The 23,792-nt window shown below is 44.7% G+C and overlaps 1 protein-coding gene across 2 annotated transcripts in view; it reads left to right on the top strand.

The window, feature by feature from the left end:
• EPHB2 (EPH receptor B2) overlaps window positions 1-23,792 on the top strand; it is a 257,539-nt gene that overhangs the window by 203,891 nt on the left and 29,856 nt on the right. For both annotated transcript variants that reach the window (XM_069078481.1, XM_069078482.1), the window contains exon 6: window positions 10,833-10,957. In XM_069078481.1, coding sequence (XP_068934582.1) covers window positions 10,833-10,957 — 125 coding nt within the window. The remainder of the gene's footprint in view (window positions 1-10,832; window positions 10,958-23,792) is intronic.

Below are 23,792 nucleotides of genomic sequence, written 5' to 3'. Positions count from 1 at the left end.
AGGAAATTTTAGCGGGAAGCCAGATAAGAAAGGTTTGATGGTCCCTCTAGGGTCACTGGTAAAGCAGATGATAATGCCTCATACTTAATGTCATTTCCATTGATTCAGTCATTTCATTTTCTGACATGGAACCATTTGTGAGGGCCAGGAACTTGAGCTAACTGTCCTCTTGGGGTCTCCAGTGGCTGTGCCCACTGGTCCTGCTGGAACTGTTGCCAGGCTACATCTCCCAAGGAGCTGCTTCCTTAAATGGTGGCTGTGGACACTAGGCTGGAGACGTTGCTCCTGGGGCTCTTGGTCTGGTCTTGGGCATGAGATTGAGGCCTTTTCTGACTGTCCCAAGTGCATTCTGGTCTCTGCCTTCTCTGAAACCCTATGGTCAACCTCATTTCCTTTGGCACTGATCACATAACAACAGTATTGGTCCAAATCTAGGCCACCTTTTTCCCCATGCCTGGTTTCTCTAAAACCTGAGTATATTGCCTCAAATCTCTGTGATTTTACAGTATGTTTTTGTTCGTTTTGTATATTTTCCCTTTTGAAGAGATGGTGCCTCTATTCAGAACCATGCAGTCTTACTTCATCTCGACCTCTGGTTGTCCAGCTGGGCTGAGTCTAGTCTCCCACATGGAGAATGAGAGAGACCTCATGTCTGCCCTTATCATAACCAGAGACTCTAGTACTGGCCCAGGCCCAAAGAAGGGACTCAGTGATTCCTGGCCTGGAGATGGTAGGCTCCTTGAGGTCAGGGACCCTGGCTCATTTGTGTCTTTGTAGATAGGATTATGTCTGGCATGTCATAGGTTTTATAGTAAGTTCTCATTGAATTGATTAAAAAAAAATCATTGTTAGTTCTGAAAGGGATCTTGGAATGGAGAATAATAGAACACAGAGTGTTAGAGCTAGAAGGAGTCTCAGAATATCGAAAAGGTAATATCTGAGACAGGCCTTAGAACACAGAGTGGCAGGGCTGGGAGGGCCTTTAGAACACAGAATGTCAGAGTTAGGAGGGCCCTTAGACCACAGGATGTAAGAGCTGGGAGGGCCCTTAGACCATAAAATGTCAGAATTTGGAGGGTTTTTAGCACAAATAGACTGTTAAAGGTGATAAAGAGAGCATCTGGAGTCCAGTCCTCCCATTTTATAGAAGATGGAACTGAAGCCCAAAGAGTCTACTGTAATGTCTCCTCTAATACCAACCCCATATTTTATAGATGTGGAAACTGAGGCCCCCCAAAAGGAAGTGATTTGGTGAAAGGCCAACCATCTAATTAATGAATGAGCAGATGAGTTTTCCTCTGGGAGGCTTCAGATAGTCAGGGCATTCAGGGTTGCTGGACCACCTGCCCTTACTGAGCAGGCCCCTGGGGCAGTCATCACTTTCTCTCCTTGTTCCCCTCAGCCAGGCTGTGCACTCCCCCCCCCCCCACCCCAGCCAGAAGGCTTGGCCCATCCCAGCCACAAGCCTCTCTTTGTGTGCTCTCCCCAGAGTCCTATCTCTATGTAAAGGTCAAGGGGCACAGCTGACCTTATTCCCCTTGCCAGTGAGGCATGCTGGTAATTGAAAATGCCAGAATTCCCCACTGACTGGCTTATAAGGAAAGCTGCTCCCAGGCCCGAAACCTGACACCCTAAAGAAGGCAGGCGGGGGGATCATGGTAGAGAGCAAGCTGAGAACTGGGGAGAGTCGGCCTGTTGGAGATTTCCCAGCTGTTTTCTTTTTCCCCACTGTTAATCCCTTTGGATTTCAGAGAGATGGGCTTCAACGTTTGGTGGGGGTCTCTCTGCCTTGATCCCTTTCTCCCACAAATGTCAGTTCCCTGCCAGGGCTGGGGTTATGGGGCTTACCATGATCAGAGCCTGGGGGGATGGGGGTTATCCTGCCTTTAACTAAAGCCTGCCAGCTAAACCCAGGAGAAAGGTGGGGCCGCCATGACTGTGCTGACACCTCAAGGGGATGCAGCCTCCTATGTCAACCAGCCAGGCCAGGAGCCCTGAGGCCACTCGGGTCACGGCCCAGCTGGTGGTGAGTGGAACCAGTGGGGGTGGATAAGAGCAGAGACTAGGGGAGATTGGAGAACTGGAGTGTCCTCAGGGGCCCTCTACAGTGGTCAGGGGGTTGCAGGACCTAGAGATGAGGCACAGTGCTCTCAGAGAGTTTACCTGTAAGCTGATAAAAGATGAGCACATGTATGACCATGGTACAGGGGAGAGTGTGAAGCCAGAGGAAGAAAGAGACACAGACAGGAGAGATGGCTTTCACCCAGAGGGGACAGGAAACATTTCCTGGGAGAGAGGGCTCCTGGCCTGAGCCTTGAAGGAAAGGACAGAGAGAACAGAAGCATTGGGAAGGAGAGGGAAGAAGCATGGACTAATGGGCAGAGAGCAGGACTTGGGATCTGGAAGGCCTGGATCCACATTATGCCCCTCACACGGACGAGCTATGCCACTCAGCCACCTTCATCCTCAGTTTTCTTGTCTGTAAAAGGAGGGACTTGGCCTAAATGGCCTCTGAAATTGGAGGTCCACCCAGCTCTCAATCTGTGATCCTGTGGGTCCGTCCATTCAGGGCTGGGGGATCACATGAGTGAGAGGCATAGAGAGGGGAAGAAGGAAGAGATCAAGCACCTGAGGGAAAGCAGGGGCAGCAGGAAGAAAATCAGCAGCATGGTATAATGGCAAGTGGACCAGTAGTCTGAAAGTTTGGGCTCTGGTCCTTTCTAGCTCTACATTTCTGTGTTCTCAGGCCCCTCTGAGTCCTGGTATGCTGCATTCTAAGACCCCTCCCAGCTCTGACCTTCTGTGTTCTAAGGGCCCTCCCAGTTCTGATATTCTGGTTCTAAAGCCCTACCCAGCTCTGACATTCTATGTTCTAAGGCCCCTCTGAGCCCTGGTATTTTATGTTCTAAGGCCCCTCTAAGCCTTGGCATTTTGTGTTCCCAGGGCTCTCCCAGCTCTGACATCCTGTGTTCTAAGGGCCCTCCCAGCTCTGACACTCTGTGTTCTAAGGGCCCTCCCAGCTCTGACACTCTGTGTTCTAAGGGCCCTTCTAAAGTCAACTTCCTACTTCCTAAGGGCTTTCCTAGTTCTGCTCTGCCACAATATAACTATGTGACCTCTCACATGCCACTTCTTGCCATGGGCTTTCCCCATCTATCAAATGGGGATAATCATACCTGTCCCATCTTCTCTTTTGTCAGGTAATAGATCTAAAAACTCTTTAAAAATTATAGAAACAGAGAGTGTGCTTGAGGAATATTAGGAAAATGTTGAAGCCCTGGTGTGGATTTTGCTCAGGGAATTAGTAGTTGGTACGCACAGGAGGCATTAGAAACATCAGCCAGCCGCCTCCCCTGAATGGCCAGCCTTCACTAGGAGACAAGTCATGATTTAGGAACCAAAAACAACTTGCATTTTGATAGGAGTTTAAGGTTTACAGTGTACTTCTTTCACAATAGCCCTACAAGGTGGCTTGTATAAGAATAATCAACTCCATTTTTACAGAAAAAGACCTTGGCTTGACAAGGTTGTGATAATAGCTAATGCCAGCAAGCTCTCCACTAGACCACACTGCCCAGGAAGCCGGTAATTGAATGAATCATGGAATCACAGGTTGCTGTTGCTCCGAGGAGCCTTGGTACATAGAATGGCAAAGGCAGAAAGAGCCTTAAAACATAAAATATGCATGGAAGGTGCTTTAAAACAAAGAGTGTTGGAACTGAACAGACTTCAGAATATAGAAATACAGAGCTGGGGTGGTCCTTAGAACATGGAATGTTAGTGCTAAAAGGGCCCTCATAAGAGAACATTAGAACGTAGAATGTCGTAACTAAATGGGACCTTAGACCAGGGGATGTCAGATCTGAGAGGGATCTCAGAGCATAGAATTTTAGAGGTGGAAAGGTCTTTAGAACATAAAAAGTCAGAGCTAGATTGGGGCCTTCAAATAGACAGTAGAAAATCAGAATTGGAAGGAATTTTAGAACAAAGAATATTTGATTTGGGGAAGGAGGGAAGTAAACATTGATTAAATGCCTACTGTTTGCCAGGCACTGTGGTAAGTCTTTACATTCATTATCTTATTTGATCCTAATGACAACCCTGTGAGGTAGGTGCTTTTATGATCCCCTTTTACAATTACAGAAACTGAGGCAGACACAGGTTAAGTGACTGTTCCAAGGTCACACAGCTATTAGGTGTGCTGGATTTGAACTCAGGTCTTCTTGACTCTAGGTCCATTGTTCTACTTCAACACCTAGCTGCCAAAGAGCATAGAATGATAGATCTGAAGGGGCCTTAGAACATAGAAGAGTTGTAAAGGACGTTAGAACAAAGAATTTCAGAGATGGTAGGAGACCTTAGACTATAGAATGTTAGAGTTGTAAATTTCAGAGATGGAAAAAAACCTTAGAAAATAGAATGTCACAGCTGGACAGGGGACTTTAGAACATAGAATGTAGAGCTGTAAAGGACCTTACAGAATGTTAGATCTTTAAATTACCTTAGAACACAGAATGTTAGATCTGTAAAGGACCTTAGAACATAGAATATTAGATCTATAAATTACCTTAGAACACATATTAGATCTGCAAAGAACCTTAGACACAGAATGTTAGATCTATAAATTAGCTTAGAACACAGAATGTTAGATCTGTAAATTACCTTAGAACACAGAACTTTAGAAATGGAAGAAACCTTTAAAAATAGAATATCACAGCTGGACGGGGGACTTTAGAGCATAGTTTTGTTTTTTTTAATGGAGGGTATAGTGTCAGAGCTGATGTGGACCTTAGAATATCGCAGTGCAAAATCAGAAGTGGAAGGAATATCACAAAAAAAGAATATATAATTTGGAAGGGAACTCGGAACATAGAACATAGAGCTTAAAGGGGCCTGAGATCTGAGACTGTTAGAACTCGAAGGAACTTTAGAACAAAGAATGTTTTAGCTGAAAATGATAGAAAGATGAAATTGAGGACATAGGATAACAGAATTGAAAGGGTTTTTCTAACATAAAATGTTAGAATGCAGATATATACTGAAAAAGATTTTAGAGCAAAGAGTAATTGAGCTTTACAGGACCTTAGAATGTTGAGTGGCCAAGTCAGAAGGAACCTTGTAACCCCTATTGTCTCACTGGGACAAATGTTTAAGATTTCCCAGTGGAAACAGCTCCTGCCCTACTCCCCAAACAGCTGTGGCCTCGGCTCTCAAGTCTGCCTCCCGATTGATCCCCTAACCTGGAAAGAGCTGCTTTTGGTGACTGCCCAGGGGAGATTAAGTGGGTTTATTGGACTAAGTGGGTGTCTCTGCGTCTGGCCTCCCCAGGTTGCCTCCCTCTCCTCCTCCCCTTCCTGTGGTGCCTGAGAGAAGGGAGCGGAGAGTATCTCAGATTCCAAGTCATTGACAATTTTCTCCTCTGGTAATTATGAAACCCCAGAAGGGGAGTGATTTTTTTTTTTGGTCAGACCCCAGGAGGGAAGGTTCAGCTTTGACTGGTGACAGGCTGGAGAGGATGGAAGTCTGCTTCACAGTCATCACAAAGAAGACTGTGTCCTCAGGGAGCCAGAGGAAGAATGTAGCATTCCAGTCCTCACATAAGGCCAGCCTGAGAGAGAAACCAGAAGAGAGCAGTGACACAGAGTCAGGGCTTGGGTTGGGGGTAGAGAGGGGGTGGGTGGGCTGTTGTTGGAGGGTTTTTTTTTTTTGGTCTAATTTCAGCTAAACATCAAAGTGTCCCCCGAAGCATCATGGGATGGTAGTTTTAGCCCTCCTCACACCAGGCTTCTCCCTTCCCTCTCTCTCTTCATTCCTTTTTCCACTCTTCTTTGAATTTTTTCTTTTTCCTTTCCTACTGTTTCCATCAGCTCCCTTCTTTCCTGCCCTCTCTCCCTCTCTTCTCTAACCTTTTCCCTTGTGTCTTTCCTCCCCTCTCCTCTCTTTTCCATCCCTCTTTCACCCTCTCCCTTTCCTCCTTTATCTCTCTTCCCCACCATCTCTTCTCCAAACCTTCCTCTCCTCTCTCTTTTCCATCCCTCTCTCACCCCCTCCTTCTCCTCTTTCTCCTTCATCATCCCTCTTTCTTTCCTTCCCCCTTCATTTCTTAACCTCTCCCCCTTTTATGTGATGCTTTATCAACCTTAAGCATTTCTATAATCTTAGGGTTTTTATCTTCTCCTGCCCCTTCTCTCTCTCTCTTTTCTCTCTCCCACCCCCACCTCCACTGCCTGCTTCCTCAGCTTTCTCTTTTCTGCTCTTCCCTTTGCCTCTGACAGTCCCTCTCTTCCCCCTCCCCTTTTCCCTCCCTCTCTGCCTATCCCTCTGCTCTCCAGTCCCTTCTTTTATCCCCCCAACTCCTCCTCCCCTTTAATCCCAACTCTTCTTTTAATTTCCATCCAACTTTCCTTTGCATGCCTCCCATCTCCAATCTTTCATTTTATCTCTCACCTTTCCTTCCTCTCCTCCCTTTTATTCTGACTCGTGTCTCTTTGCCTGCCTCTTCCCTCTGCAGCCTTTGCCTTCCTCTACCTCCCCTCCCCACCTTTCCTTCTTCTCCCCTTAATTCAGACCCTGATTTCCATTCCCTATCAGTACTGAGGCACTTGGTGATGAATGGGAAATCAGGCTGGTGAAGAGGGGGTTAGTTGATCAAAACATTAAGTTGTTACAGGAAGCAACGGGGCTCATCCCTAGTATCCCCACTCCCCTCTGGCCTCCCCATCCCCCAGCAATGTCAAACACTAAGCAGAACCCAGCAGACAATGCGCCTCCAGCCACTCTCACCTAGCATAGCACCCAATCTCAGAAAGAATGTTCCAACCCTTTGAACTGATGGATTCAAAGAGAGCTTGAGCCTGGGCTAGACTTGGGGGCTGGAGTTCAAATCTCAGCCCTGTTTCAAAAGCCTTTGAGACTTTGGGCAAGAACTTCTCCTCTCCTGAAAAATGAGGGGTTGGAATATCGTGTTTCACAGAATCACAGAATTTCAGGGTTGAAAACACCTCGAGATGTAGCCTTTTAGTTCAAACCATAGCTAGAAATGAATCGCCATTACATTCTGCCTGACCAGTCATCATCCAGACTTTGTTTGAAGACATCCAATGAGGAAGAACCCACCATGTCCTAGAGTGGCTCATACCATGTGAGGATAGCTCTGATTGTTAGGAAGCTGCTACTACCATGTAACTTCTACCCATTACTATTGACTCTTCACTCTGGGGCCAAATACTTGAAGAAAGTAATCAGGCTTCCACCCAGAGTCTTCTCTTCCCCAGGCTCATTGTCCTCAGCTCCTATGGCCCTTCACCATCATGGTTGCCCTCCTCTTGACATCCTCCTGCTAACCACAGCACCCATAACTGAACTCTGTATCCTAGATATGGCCTAACCAGGGCAGGGGAAAGTGATACTCTCACCTCTTTACTCCCAGAAACTACATTCTTCTTCATGTTGCCCACAATCATTATTTCACAATGTTGAAATCATATTGAGATTATGGTCCACTACAACCCCCAGATCTTTTTCAACTAAACTGCTATCTTATCATGCGTCTCCCATCTTATCCTGATGAAGTTCATTTTTAAACCCATGTCAGACCAGACATACATGTATATGCTCATGAAGTCCTGTCCAGTTGTAACATTCTATGTTCTAAAATCATCTCTATATCTAAACCCTTTTTGTTGTTGTTGAGTTGTTTCAGTCACGTCCAACTCTCCATGACCCCATTTGGGTTTTCTTGGCCAAGGTACTGGAGCAGTTTGCCATTTCTCTCTCCAGTTCATTTTACAGATGAGGAAACTGAGGCAAACAGGGTGAAGTGACTTGCCCAGGGTCACACAGCTAGTACATGACTGAGGCCGGATTTGAACTCAGGAGGATGAGTCTTCCTTACTCCAGGCACAGGGCTCTATCCACTGCACCACCTAGCTGCCTTCCATGACACCAGTGATTCCCCAAGTGTTACAAAAAGCCTAAGCTGATATACTGTCCTTATTTTTACCTAAAAGGTAGAAGAAGCTCTCCCTTGGCCTGGCCAGGGACCACCCTGTCCTAGCTGTTGCTACTGTCACCTCCATCTGGGCCTCCCCTCAGGCCAAGTCCCTTTGGCTCTGTGAGCTCTTGAAATGAAACCCTGATTTCCCAGCTTGTCCCTCCCTGAGCCAGAGCTTCATGAGCCTCCCACACCCTGTGCAGCCTGCTCTTCATTCTGGTGTCAGTCCCAGGCCAAACCATCAACAATTTATCCCTGGGAGCACAACTAGCTCTGAACCATGGAGAGGGAGTCAGAATCCCAGAAGGTCAGAACTGAGAGGGCCCTTAGAACAGAGACTGTCAGAGCCAGAAAGAAACTTAGAACATGTGTTGTCAGAGCTGTAAGGACTTTAAAACATAGAGTATCAGAGCTGGGAGGGCCCATAGAACATAGAATGTTAGAGTTGGGAGGGCCCTTAGAACATGGAATGTCAGAACTGGGAGAGCCCTTTGAACATAGGACATCAGAGCTAGGAGGGCCCTTAGAACACAGGATGTCAGAGCTGGGAGGGCCTTTAGAACACAGGATGTCAGAACTGGGAGGGCCCTTAGAACGCAGGACATCGGAGCTGGGAGGGCCCTTAGAACATAGAATGTCATAGCTGAGAGGGCCTTTAGAATCTAGAATGTCAGAACTGGAGCAGCCCTTAGGACATGGAATGTCAGAATTGAGAGGACCTTTAGAACACATAATGTCAGGAGTAGTTGGGACCTTAGAACAGAGAATATTAAAGCCAGAAGAAGTCTTGGAACATAGAATATCAGAGCTGCAAAGGGCTATAGAAATCACATACTCCTAATCCTAACTTTTATGGTCAATAGATCTAGAAAGTACTCTCAGCTCCTTGAGTTGATTCACTTTTATGGGAGGACAACAGTCATGTAAGATGAAGAGGCATGGATCACAATAGTCATTTGAAAGAATTCTCCAAATAATTAGTAATTAGAGAAATATACATTAAAACAACTCTGAGGTTCCACAACCCAACCATCTGTTGGGCAAAGTTGTGCCCCCCCCCAAAAAAAAAACAGAAAATGACAAATGCCAGAGGATGTATGAGAGAACAGGTTGGTCCAGTCATTCTTAAAAGCAATTTGGAGCTATGTCCTCAAAAGATATTAAACTGGGCATTCCATTTGACCCAGTTGTACCAGTGTGAGTTCTATATACCAAAAACATTGAAGAAAGAGAAAAGCAACCCATATGTAAAAGGATTTATAGCAGCTCTGTTTGCAGTGGCAAAGAATTGGAAACTTATTGAGACCCCATCAGTTGGGGACTGACTGAACAAGTTGTGGTATATGAATGTGATGGAATAACCACTGAGGTATAAGAAATGATGAAGGGAATGGTTTCAGAGAAACCTAAGAAGACTTCTGTAAACTGATGCAAAGTAAAATGAGTAGATCCAGGAGAACAATTTATACAATGATAACAATATCGTAAAGACAAAGCAACTTTGAAAGACCCGGGAACTCTGAGCAACATAATCACCAACCACAATTTCAGAGGACTCATGATGAAACATACTGCCCTTCTCCATACAGAGAGGAATAGACTCAGAGTGAAAATTAAGGAATAATTTTTAGACATGACTAATAAGGAAATTTGTTTTGTCTGGTTATACGTCTTTTGTGGGGGTTTTGTTTTTCCTGTTTTCCTACTGAGAGAAAGAGAAAAGGCAGATCTTCACTTGAAAATAAAACAAAATCTAATTAGTAAAAAAAAATTTGGGTGGGTTGTAGTTTGCACCCTTGGAGGGAATGACCACATGGATGAGAGCATGATCCAAGTATAAAATGAGAATAATGATCCCTGCCTTGCCTTCCTCACCCTCCTGCTCTGAGGAACAAATGAGCAAATCGATGAGATGTGAGGTAGAAGCCGCAAGCATGCTGGTAAATGTTTAATAATCAGCTCTCCAGGGGGGAAATGATGCACAATATACTTTTTAAGTTTAATCTGGATATTAATATTTTCTCTATCACTTTCTTAAATCTAGGCAATTAACAAAACAATAACGCTGATGTGTAGCATTTGCCGGTTTCATAAAACTTTAATAAAACACTGGAAATTTAACAATCAGCTCTCTCATGAGCAAGTACCAACTAGCTCTAGCACACCCAGGGTGGAAGTTCTACCATAATGGAAAGGGTAACGTTCCTTCTTTTAGAATAGAAGTGGAGAATAGTAGTTGTGGAATGCCCAGTACACCCTCAGAAACAACTTTCTGTGTTAGTTGCTCTGGCTTAACTATTTTTCTTTGTTCTCAAAGTGTGAGATGCTGTGGAGTTGGAGTGGAGGAGGGGACAGGGTCATATGGGTGGCAACTGTAAAGAAAGCAAAAGGCAACAAGGAAACTTCTTTAAAATGGAAAATGTTGCTGAGGTTACAATAATAAATGGTATCTACATAGTCTATAACAACATCTTGCAAGATGTTGTACATTTGTTTTCTCATCTAAGTCTCCAACCTTGTGAAGTAGGTGCTTTGGTTATTATTATCCCCATTTTACAGATGAGGAGACTGAGGCTATGAAGTTAAATGACTTTGGGGTCACGGTATTAGCAAGTGTCTGAGGAGGATTTGAACCGTGTTTCCAAGTCAGGTGTTTTCTTCTGGACTCCACACTGCCTTTTGTGTCAATGTGATGTCAATCACATGCATTTGTGCACACACACACACACAATTTACAAACACTGGAATGAAATCCACCAACCCCTCTCTTGACTTTGGGGATTGGGGGAGGAAGACATTGCTTTTGACCTTCCATTAAACTCCATCCTTTCTCTCGTAGCCCCATCTGCTGTGTCCATCGTGCACCAGGTGAGCCGGACGGTGGACAGCATGACTTTGTCCTGGTCCCAGCCTGACCAGCCCAATGGCGTCATCCTCGACTATGAACTACAGTACTACGAAAAGGTAGCCTGGGCTTGAAGGAGTCCTGTGTTCACCCCCAGCAGGGGCAAGCAAGGCATCCCATCTGTGACAAGCACCCCAAACACTAGTCTAAAGACCCTCTCATTCCCTCCCTTTGTGGTTTGAGACAGAGCCAGAGGCTACTGTTTCATTCAACATTCTACCAAGGAATGTGAGGGGAATAAGTAAAGTTTTTAAAAGAGAAGTTGTGTTAACTGTGTTCTGAACACTGGAGATCCTGGTAGAAAAGTGAGTCCCTGCCTTCTGGGAGCTCACATTCTAACCAGAGGAGACAGTACATATAGGACATTTCAACTACAGTTCTGATGGAAGTGCTCCATGGTCTTTAGGGTGCTACCCAAAGGAGCTTCTTATTTCTATCATTTCCACTAATAAAACCATATTCACACCTAACATTGAATCATCTGAAAGTGTCAAGGACTTGGATGATGAGGAATTTCTCTCTCAGGTCTTCAGTAGCTGTGGCTATTGAGGAGTGGGGACTGAAGGGTTGGCTTAGAGATGACTTGGATCAGCAGTTCTCAGAGAGTAATCCAGAGACCCCTGGTGGTCCCTAAGACCCTCGGACGGGGGTGGGGTGGAAATCTACAAGGTCAAAATATTTTTCCTGATAATACTAAAATATTTTAATGTCTAATACAGTAAATGTCAATTGATATAAACCACATAAACAAAAGCTCACTAATTTTAGTAAGACCAGAAAGTTGAGAACCACTGATTCAGATAAAGATGAAGATAACTTTGTCATCAGATTTGCAGGTGATGCAAAGGTGGGCAGGATAACTAATGCATTGGATGGGAGATTCTGGAACCCAAATGCGCATGCTAGGCAAGAATGTTGGGCACAATCTGGTGAGCCAGTATGGAAGCAGGATAAGTTTAAAATCTTACATGTGGTTCAGCAAATTTAGTTATAGAAATACCAGATGGGGGAGGTGGGACTAGACAGGAATCCATCTGAGAAAGGTCAAGGGACTGGGCTGGTGGTTTCACTGGTAACTTGGGTGAGGAAACAGCTTCTTCCAGTACAGGACAGCAACTTCTGTGCAGCTCATAGACTTAAGGTTATCTAGAACCTCTACAAGTGTCAAACACAAGACCCACAACACTCCTGAGGGAGGCCTCAACCAAATTAAAACGTAATGGGGGGGATTCAACAAAAAAAATAAAAATACATTAAAGCATAGACAATGTTAACATGTGACTATGTCAAAAGGGATCTTTAAGTATGGTTTCTACTTGAGTTTGACATTGCTGATCTATAGCATTGACCAGTTAAGTGACTTGTCCAAGGTCACACAACCTGTATGTGTCAGGGGTGGGGCTCAATTTTCCCTGCTTTAAAGCCCCATCTCTATCCATCAGATCCCATTGCCTCTTACCAGTGCAATATGGCAGCCAAGAAGCTGGTGTGACCTTGGAACATACTAATAGAGGTGCAGTGCCTGGAAAGAGAAAACCAAATCATGCTGTTGTCTTCTACTCTGGTCAGACTTCTTTTGGCATATTTTAGACACCTGCCCATCTTAGGAGGCATCATAGGATCCCAGCTCTAGAGCTGGAAGGGACCTTAGAGGCCATCTGGCCCAGCCCCCCTCATGCTACAAATGAAGAAACTGACACCCAAAGAGGTCATGTCTTGCTTAAGGTTCTGCAAGTAGTAAGCAACAAAGATAGGATTGAACCCAGGTCATCTGACTCCAAGAACACTTCTCTTTCCCCTGGAGTACCTCCAGGGGAGGATAACCAGTGTGGAGAGAGGATTATAGCCCATTCTGGACTGGGCCGTGTTGAAGGAAGGTGGCATGAGATTGGAAAGTTGACCACTTAAAACAAATGTCACTGTCTTCAAGTACGTGATGCCAAATGAAAAAGAATTAGGACCAAAATAAGGGAAAACTTCTTGGAAATTGGGACATTCTAAAATTGAAACGTGCTACCGCTGTAGGTGATGATGTGCAATCACTGGAGACCCCTGCGTGGAGTCACTTTGGAGATGCCATAGTCAGGATTCTTAGTTACTGATGGGTCAGGCTGGATGTCCTCTAAGGTTCTGTAATCCACTGTGATTCTGTGTTCTGAGCTCTAACATCTATGGATTCATGATTCTGGTTCTGAGCTTTCTTCCACTTCTAACATCTATGAGTTCGTGAAACTATCAGAAATTTATCATATAGAAAACAGCAAACAGCCACAAGAGGCAGAGAGGTTCTCTGGGAGTGAATTGGTCATGGGGGTACATGCCCTGAACCCCAGAGAGTAAGGGATGGAAGGAACAGAGCGGGTCCCCACCCCACCAGCAACCCCACCCCCAGCCTGCCCCTCACTGGTTGCTGAAGGGAACCCCTGAGGGAGAGTCAGCTGGAAGGAGACCAGACCAGATGCTCCCTTAAGTCAGAAAGCCCAGGACACAGCAGGACTTAGAGTTTCCTATTTCCCATTCCTGCCATCCTGTCCCTCTGGCTATGGTTGCTATAGCTTAGCAACTATAAATTAAAAAAAAAAACTAATTAAAAAGCTTTATGATTAAATGAATGGAGAGTGTTTGTCCCCAAAGATGGGAGAGGAAATGATGAATCCCTTCCCACCCCTGCCTGTGACCTATTTTTTCCAGCACTCAGGGCTGGGCTGACAAGGCTGATGGAGGTGTGAAGTGGGCCTTGCCCTACATTCAGCAGGCATCTGAGCTGTTTCCTTGACCCTCCAGAAGATGCCCTCTGATTGAGACAGACAGGCTGAGTTAGCTGAGTGTTGGTCTATAAATCAGCTCAGTCCTGAATGGAAAAGAGATTCCCTTGTAAGATACTTTCTGTGTTCATCTGGTCTTTTGTGTTGTGTCTTTTTATCAGAGGGATGTAGGGAAAGAGGGATGCGGGTCACAGAGGCGACATGAGGTAGAATCATTATTAATTCCATTTTTCTGATGCTTTATGGTCTTCATTGTGACTGCCAGATTTCTAAATCCAACCCAATTCTCTCTCCCATCCCCCAGACCCATGTGCCAGCTGCCTATTAGATGCTTCTAATTCAATGTCTCTTTGCCATCTCAAACTCTCTGTCCAAAATGGAGCTCATGCTTGTTTCCACCAAAACCCATCCCTGTGTCTGTCAAAGGTACCACTATCCTTCCCATCACCCAGGTTCATGACCTTGGAGGCATGCTTGGCTTTTCCCTTTCACTCAACCCCCATAGTCTAATAATTGCCAAGTCTTGTCAGCTGTGTTCATCCATCTGGAAAATGGGGATAATAATCCATCCCCTTCTAGCCACTCAAATAGCCACCGCCTTAGGCCAGGTTGTCATCATTTTCCTACTTCTGTCCACCAATTACCAAGGTTCACAACCTCTGTGTCATCCTCAACTCCCTCCCCTCCCCCACATACCCAGTTGGTTCTGTTCATTTGACCCCCCCACAATTTCTCTTGCATCTCTCCACCTCTTTCCATTTACATAGTATGAGCCTTCATCATCTCTCAGCTCAGTTATTACAATAATGTCCTAATTGTACTCTGTGCCTCCAACCTCTCCCCTCTCTACTCCATCTTCCACCCAACTGCTCAAATGGTTTTCCCTAACACAAAGATTTGATGATGCCACTCTCCTACTGAATAAATTCCAGGGGGTGGTTCCCTAGTACCACTAGGAAAAATTTAATCATCTCCATTGGACATCTAAAGCCAAAACTTCATCATTTCATCTCTTGGTTCCAACCTCCCTTTCCAGCCTTATTATATGCCACTCCCCCTCATGCACACACAACAGACCCGCCAAACTGGTCTTCTCATGGTTCTCCTTTCACAACCCAGCATCCCACTGGCTGTCCCCCAGACCTAGAATGGCCTCTCCCCTCACCTCTGGCTCTTAGACACCCCAGTGTCTTTCAAAAGGCAAGCTCTGTTGCCACATTCTGTATGAGTCCCTTACTGATCCCCCCCGTTTTGAGTTGCCCCCACAAAAGAAAAAGGAAAAAAATTGTCTTGTGTGTTTTGGTATGTCCCCCAATATAAAGTAAATTCCTTGATCACAAAGAATCTGTTTGGTTTTGTATTCCCAGTAAAAGAGATGCTTAATAAATGTTTATGGATTGATTGCCTCTCATCTGAACTATTGCTGTTTCCTCCTAATTGGTCTGCCTCTCTGCCCCTTTGCAATCCATCCTTCATCCAACCACCACACTGTCATTTCTAAAACAGAGATATTGAATACCATGGAATTAAACCTGTAGTATGCATGAGTGGTACCAAACTGAGGTCTTGGGCATGGTCAATCAATCAACAAACATTAATTGAACACTTACTATGGGCCAGACGCAGTATAGTTAACCAATGCATTATCTCTCTTCCCTTCCCAATTTCCTCTTTTCCTCTCCTGCTTTCCTGTCCCTTCCTTCCTTTCCCATTTTCTTTTTTTCTTCACTTAATAGTATTTTATTTTTTATATGTATTATATATGTAAATTATATGTAAAGATAGTTTTCAATATTTACTTTTATAAGATTTTGAGTTCCAATTTTTTTCTCCCTCCCTCCCCAAGACAGCAAGCAATCTGATATAGGTTATACATGTACAATCATATTAAACATATTTCCACATTATGGAAGAAGAATCAGAACAAAAGGGGAGAACCACACCTCTCCCATTTTCTGTTTCACTCCTTGCTGCTCATGACTGTGTGACCCTGGGCAAGTCATTTACTCTCTCCAGGCTATAGTTCTTCTTGTGTCAAACAAAGGGGCTGGACTAGATGGCACAAGGGAGGGACTTAATCGGAGTAAAATCCCTTCCAGATCTAAATCTATGATTCTGTGTTCCTTCCTAAGCCTTAGACTGACCTGACTCAGCCCTGTTTGGGGTGGAAGGTGGGGAGCTGCTTACTGTGGAATGTTTTGTCAATCAGAGAGATGGGGTAGTTGATCTGTGAACATAGGGAGGAAGACAGCAGCCGCTGCCAGAAACCCTAAGGAGAGTGTCTGTTTCTCTCTGGCCATCACCACCTATGACTTTGTCAGTGGGTGTTCCCACCACTGATACAGCTCCTCAATTCTCCACAGCTTAGCAGACAGTCTAAGGTAGCTATGACCAAAAACTTCTTCACCCTGAAACTAATACGGTGACAAACTTCTCCAAATGCAGCTACAGTCATACAATCTGTCACCAGGCCTTCCAGTATTATGAGGGAGTCAAATTATCCAGACATCTGTTAAAGTTCACTCTGGCCAGAGCAGAGCAGCTAATAACTTCCTGATTTGCCTTAATGACAATTTCTTCCTTCAGAAAGGGAAAGAGCCAGCAAGGAGGAATTCTGGTGTGGATCTGACCCTCCCAAACAAGGAGGAACTGGTTGCTGGGATGGAAATGATGATATGCTCAAAGGGAAATGACCATTCCATCCTAGAATTTGTGATACTGGCAGCTTGGGATAGTGGGAAGGGTGATATCTCTGGAGCCAGAAAAGAGACCCTGAGTTCGAATCCTGCCTCTAACATTTAGTGTTAGTGTGTGGCTTGGGCGAGTCATTTAAACTGTCTGGGGCCTAGTTCTCATTTGCAAAATGAGGGAGTTGGACAAGATGGCTTTCAAAATTCCTTCCAGTTCTAAACCTACGATCAATCGTACCGTCCTCCTTCCAGTCCTAAGTCTGTGGAGGAAGAACAGAAAGCTGAGTCTAGTCTGACACATACCTTAGATTTAGGGACAGAAGATTTCAAAGAGTTCATGGAAAGGCTAGACAAGGGCCAAACAACCACAATGAGACATAGAAAGACGCAGCCTGAGAGGGCTAGGAATTCATCAATCCAAGAAATTCTGAAAAACATAAAGAGAAATATTTCTGATGGGGAAGAAAAAAAGGTAGTTGTCTAACACAATCAATGTGTATACACAGGGAACTCACAAGCCATCTTCAACTTTGAAAAAACATGTAGGGAAGCTAGAAGCAAGGGCAGCTAAAGGAAGATGAATCCAAGAGCTTGGCACGGTCCTCTAAGGAGGGTGTCAGGAGTGCTAACGCTCCGAATGAGCCGAGCCTAGAGGAGAAAGCTAACTACAACAAAAAGGGTTTTTTTTTAACTATATGGAGAAAAAATACCTATCACAAAAAGAGATGGGATCATTGATGTGGGTGGATGGGGCAGTGGTAGCTGACAACAGAGAGAAGCTTCTACTCCGCTTGTCTTCGCTGCCAAGAAAAGTGATCTTTGGACTGGAAAGGACAGAACAAAAATGGCTAATGGGGAGTTGAAACCAAGGATAAGTAGGGAAATGGTGAGCGAGAACTTGGCTGCCCTTGGTGCGTCGAAGTCACCAGGCCCAGATGAACTACATCATTAGGACTGAAAGGACAGGCAGATGTGATGGCTGAGAATCACAGTCAGTCATGTTTGAAACATCAGGGAGAACGGGAGCACTAACAGGGTTGGCAAAGAGCCAGTGTTGTCCAGATTGTCACAAAAGGGAAGAGAATGGTCTGCAAACTCTAGACCGGTGAGCTTGACCCCAATTCCTGCCAAAATTGTTCCTTTACGTCTTGTGGAGGAGATAACATGCACATAAATATATGTTGTGAGTTGAACTTATAAAGATGAGTTCCTGATTCCAAGCCCAGTGCCTTACTCACTGCACCACCTAGCCGCCCCCCAGAAACAGCTATGGCAATTCAAAAACAACAATAACAACAACAATTATTATTATTATTCAGTCGGACATATATGTTGAGTGCCTGCTATGTCCAGAGTGCTTGCTAGCCAGTGAAGGAGATTGGAAGTTTGGGTGAGGCACAATCCCTGCCTTCTTGGAGCTGGGAGAGGGATACAATCTGGAAGCAGAGGTGAGAAGCACCTGTGACTACCCATCCTGGGTCCTGCCCTATTTTCGTGAGTTTGTCTGGGTCATGGCATTCAGAGTGTAGGGCATGACATCAGTCAAGAATCATTGGTCATAGAACATGTCACATCAAATCATGGCGAGAACCTCCCTAGAGGCGGTCTGCTGCCGCTTTGACCCCCTTCCTCCCAAGGGTTCTCATCTGTGTCAGAGGAGTTGGGGCTGCTCCAAGATGATTTATTTTTGACAAACCCTTGCTGGCTGTTACTTAACACCTACTTATCCTCCTGGTGCTTTTACCAATTGATTTTTTTCTTTTAATGACTTGCTCCAGCCCTTTCCAGATAGAGAAGTTAGATTAACTGGCCAGTACTCCCTGGGCAATTCCTTATTTCCTCTTTTTAAAAAGGGTTTTCATGAAAAAATGGTCTCATTTATTGCCCTCCCCCGCCCCCATGAGCTTGAATTCCAGCAGCCTCTGAGTGCCCTCAGACTGAGGCACTGTTATCTGGTGCCATTCAGTCAGGAGGCCCACACATCCAGGACCTCACTGTGGCGTTCCCAAGGCCAACCCATTGCTGTTGGCTCAAGGTTCAAAGGCCATTGGCAGTCACAAACCAATTCTCCTTCACTCTTGGTTCTGAGGAACCCAAGAAAACCGAGTCAGTGGTTATATTACCTTAGTGGTTTAGGATCCTAGATTTACAACTGGAAGAGACTTTTCTGGTTGTCTAGCCTTTCTGCTTACCTCTGAGACCTTGAGCAATCAATCAAAAGCAACAAACTTATCTGAAGCACGTATTATGAATCAGGCCCCTGCTAGGTACATGCCTTCAAGGAGTTTACATTCTATAGGGGAGTCAACATGTACACATATACAAAATAAATACAGTATCCTTTAGAGAAGATGCCATATGGAATTAGGAAAGGTATCATGTAGCAGGAGATGGCAGTAAGGTGGTACCATAGTGCAGAGTGCCAGGCCTGGAGTCAGGAAGACCTGAGTTCAAATCTGTCCTCAGACACTTACTACGTGACCCTGGGCAAGTCACTTAACCTTGTTTGCCTCAGTTTCCTTATTTGTAAAATGAGCCAGAGAAGGAAATGAAAAACCACTCCAGTATCTTTGCCAAGAAACCCCCAGATGGGATCATGAAGAGTTGGACATGACTGAAAAACAACTGAATGACATGTAGAAGGGAGTATTTGAGGGAAGTCTTAAAGGGATTCTCCAAGGTAGAGTTGGACTCAGTGACCTCTAAGACCCCTTCTAGTTCCAAATCTTTCATCTTGTGACCTCCTCCTTTTACAGATGGAGAAACTTAAGTGCCAAAGGGTTAAGGGTTTCCCCAAGATTATGAAGCTAATAAGTAACAGTGTCAGCATTTGAACCCAGGTTCAAATTCAAATGACCTTGGGGAGGTACTATCGTTATCATCACTATCATTTCTGTAATGCTGTTACAATTTATGAAACACTTTCCCCTAAGAACTCTGTGAGGGTAGGTTCTTAATTCCCTGACTCCATGACCCCATCAGCATGGGTCTCCCCTCCTCTAGGGTAGATGGCAACAACGCCATGCCCTCTCATCCCCTGCCATTCTTCCCTATGCCCAGCCATCCATCCATCATAGAGGATCTCCTCTATACACTAGAAGCCATCCTCAAATTTTAAAAAATATCTTAAGGATACCAGATACCACTTCAGCTGTCCATCCCTCACAGCTGCACACACCTCCTCACCTGGTCACACATGGTTTTAGGGATGTCTTCCTCACCCACACCACCCATTGCTAGTCATACACCATGGTCTGCCTTCACCCATCATGCTTCTTCCTATGCCATCTGCACTGCCATTGCGTCAGGATAGGCTCTGCCTATAATCCGCCCTTTGGCTCCAGTCACTACATTCTTCCTTGACTGCCATCTTGTGATATATGGTGTCTCCCTCTATTAGAAGTTAAACATCTTCTTGTATTTGTATACATAGCACATGATACAATAAGCACTTAGGAAATACTTTTCTTGGATTCATTTGTTCCTTCTCATTTCTCTTTGGGCAACCCATGGTATTGATTCTTAAAATCCCAAGGTTCCTTCAAATTCCTGAATTCTAATGCCCTATTGACTGTCTCCAGTTTACCCTGCCTGTATCTTCTTTGTACATAGCTGTATTCATGTTGTCTCCCTCATTAGACTGTAAGCTCCCCCAGGTCAGGGACCATCTTTAACCTTTCTTTGTTCAGTGTTTGGCAAAATGCATGATACCCAGCAGGCACTAGCTAAATGTTCATTGGCTAACTATGGCTGAAAGCAGAGCTCAGATGCCTTCTACTCAAGTCTTTTCCTGGCTTCCTACATTATTCTTTCTCTTACTTTCTTAAAAATAACTTCTATTTCCATTGCAAATACTTGGTGTTCTCTTAAGTGTTAATCTCTCAGGAAGCTTGCAATCCTAAGCTCTTTGAGATCTAGGACAGGTTTTTTTGTTTGTTTTTTCTGTCCATCAATGCATAGCATAATGTCTAGTAAAGTAAATGCATGTTTAACTAAATTGAATTCAACCTCATTGAATTAAAGGTCATAGAAATCCATGATCTGTGGTCAGTCATATAGCATCCCTGGGAAAACATTAGCACACAGTACAAAGAATATTGTCCCCATTTTACAAATTAAGAAACTGAGACGTATGGTGAAGAAAGGGATGTGGACCAGGGTTACAGGGTGGGAGAGCTGGGACACAAACTCAGGTATTCCAGGCCATAGAGTCACCTCTCTTTCTTTACACTAAGCCAGATTTACTCTTATCTGAACCACAAGTCCAACTGATAATAACGCATCAGCCCAGAGCCTGCCGTATGTCCTAGAGTTCGCAGGACTGTGGATCTTAGGAGCCCAGTCCAGCTACCTTAAGTCAGTGCTAGATAGGGGCAGCTTCCATTCTGGGATGCCTGCATAACTTGATACGCATCTGGGTTTAAAAGAGGTAGCCTGAAATTATGGAAGGAACACTGGACTTAATGTAAGAAGACCTCCCAGATCTGTTACTCACTTGGCTGTGTGACCTTGGACAACTGTCTTTCCCTCTCCGATCCACATTTTCTTCCCTTCCTTGTAAAATCAGTATAATATTATTACTAATTGGTATTATAAGATTGCCTTAAAAAAAGAGATTTTAAACTGTAAAGCACCATGGGAATGGGACCTTCCCTCAGGTATGGGCGGGTGCCTTTCAGAGGAGAGCCTCCCCCCAGTTCAGTCTGTTCTGACCAGGCAGTGGTGGAAATAACCTTTCACCCATTTATCCCATTCCTTTCACAAATGCCCTGAGCACCCTCTATACACCATGCAGAGTAGCCTGGTAAGTGTGGAGGGGGACACCAAAAGCTTTACAGAAAAAAGAGTTCACCAAAAAGGTCAGTGCCAGGTAAGGAGAACAAGACAAAGACAGGAGAAACATTGAATGCTCATGTAGGATGAGGGAAACACCAGTGGGACCCCAAGGCAGAGGTTGAGAGATTGTCATAAGAAAGGCAAATGTACTATCCTCTCATTTGATCCTTCAATAATTTGTGTGGTGGGGAAACTTCTGAGCTGAAAGAAGTCTTAGAACAGAGGCCAAAAACCTGAAAGTGACTTTAAAACATAGGTTGTTGGAATACAAAAGATCTTAGAACACTGAATGTCAGAGCTGGGAAGAGCCTTAGGACCTGCAAAATCAAAGCTTGGAGGGACCTTGGGACATGGAATGTCTGAACTGTCAGGGCTGAGAGGGCCCTTAGAACACAGAGTGTCAGAGCTTGGAGGGCTCTTAGAACACCGAATGTCAGAGTTGGGAAGGGTCTTAGAACACAAGATGTCAAAACTAGGAGGGCCCTTAGGACATAAAATGTCAAATCTGGGAGGGACCCTAAAATGTGGAATGTCAGAACTGCAGAAGGCCTTAGAACCTGGAATGATAAATTAGAGAAGGTTGATGCTTGGTGATGCTTCTACATAGACTGTAGAACTTAGGGCCTCACAGTCCATATTATCCATTTTCCAAGAAGAGGAAGGAAGCAAAGGGAGGCCAGGTGATTTGTCCACGTTATTAAAAGGAGTAAAGATAAGGAGTCCAGAATGTTGTGACTTTTGGTCTGGTGTAGCCAATCTCCTGGAACCAGTGAAATTTACTTAAATCCTTTTCATCTAGACCTCAACCTTTGTTTTCCAGTCTTCTCCAAGCTAATCCCCAGAAACATTCCCCCCTGGGAAAATACTGAAAATGAGAGAAGGGTGCCTTCCATGAATGACCACAGTCTCATAAGACAGCTACAATCCCATGATGCCTTTCTCCCGGCTCCCAGTGCCTGTTTTTCTTCAAAATTTCATAATCTAAGAGATGGAAGGGGACCTCAGAGGCCCTCTGGTCCGTTCTCTAGTCCTTTCTACAATATCCCTGAGTAACCATGAGGCCCCTGCTTGAAAACTACCAGTGAGGGAGAGCTAGATATTTCCCGAAGCTGATCATAGCACCACCCCTTCCTCTCCTAGCTCTGACCTCAACGCTCCTGTCACTTCTGCAAGGGGCTCCATTCACCTTTCCTGGTCATCACTTCTCTCTGTGGGTCATCTTTGCTGATCAGAATAAAAGCTCCCTGAGGACAGGGACAGTCTCATTTTGGCATTTCTCTTCCCAAGTCAATACCCAACTCAGTCCTCGTAGCATAGCATGTACTTAGTAATTTTTCAGTCATTCATTTACATAGAACTAAAATTGGCCTCCCTGTAATTTCAACCTATTCATTGTCCTCCTGGGCCAAAAAGATCCAGTCTAATGCCTTTTTCCCATGGCAGCCCTTTAGATCAAGACAGCTGGTGTGTCCTTGTAAATCTTCTCTGGACTTAACATCTTCAGTTTGAATTTAATAAAGTTCAGTCATCGTATGGTATAGGTCACATTCTTGCCTAGAAAGTCATAGAACTGTGATATAATTGATGCAACTGAGAGCAGTTTCAAGGAGAGGAAGTAATAGAGATGGGGGAGGAGGTAAGGGTTAACTTCTTGAATGATCTTGTACTTGTCACCAAAGGACTCGGGAAAATATTTATGGTCCCTAATTATAAGCAGACACTAGTGTGGGAGTTCTTAACCTGGAATCCAAGGAAGAAGTCCATTAGTAGATTCCAGGGGCTCCATGAACTTGGATGGGGAAAAAATGACATCTTTATTTTTTGCCAACCTCTAGCATTTCCTTCAATTACAAACGTGCAACTAATGTTATTCCGAGAAGGGGTCCATAGGCTTCCCCAGAATACCAGAGGAAGGCAGGACACTCAAAAAGTTAAGAACTCCCTGCTCCAGAGGAAAGAGAGTGCTAACAATAGAATCAGGTGTCCTGGGTTCAAATCCCACCCCTGACACTTAATACTTGTGTGGCTTTGGGCAATATCCCTGAGCCTCAGTTTCTAGCTCTGTAAAATATGGGGGTTGGGTAGATGGTCTCTGAAGACCCTGCCCGCTCTGTGTCTATAATCCTATGATGCTGTGAACTTAAAAAGTTGGTCAAGCAGGGTGCTCAATTACCCTTGCAGAATCCAAGAGCTCTACCAAAAGGGATTGCTTCGGTGGACCCCATCATGTATTAGACAGTGACACCTAATGTTGATGTGTGACATTGCACCCCAGGTATTTTTAAGTAGAAGATTCAATTTGATGCAACCAAATCATTATTAAGCTTCTGTAATGTGCAAGGCTTTGTACTAGGCACTGGGGATCCAAAGGGAAACAGGCCCTGAATTCTACTGAGAGAGTATATGTTATCACTGGCAGGAGACCCATGCCTAGAACTGGCTAGAACGCCCCTCATCCTGGCTTCCTCCCAGCATCAACGAAAGTCCTCTTTCTACAAGAAGCCTTCTCCCAGCCCCTTTCATCTCAGTGCCTTCCCTTAGTGAGACTATCTTCAGCTTACCCTGTATACGTAGCATGTTTGTATGTTGTCTGCCCCGTTAGA

This window comes from Petaurus breviceps, unplaced genomic scaffold (assembly GCF_028583685.1).
Source record: "Petaurus breviceps papuanus isolate PSGF00001 unplaced genomic scaffold, PetGlider_PUasm1.0 91041, whole genome shotgun sequence".
Classification (NCBI taxonomy): domain Eukaryota; kingdom Metazoa; phylum Chordata; class Mammalia; order Diprotodontia; family Petauridae; genus Petaurus; species Petaurus breviceps.
This window is presented reverse-complemented; position numbering and strand designations above follow the sequence as displayed.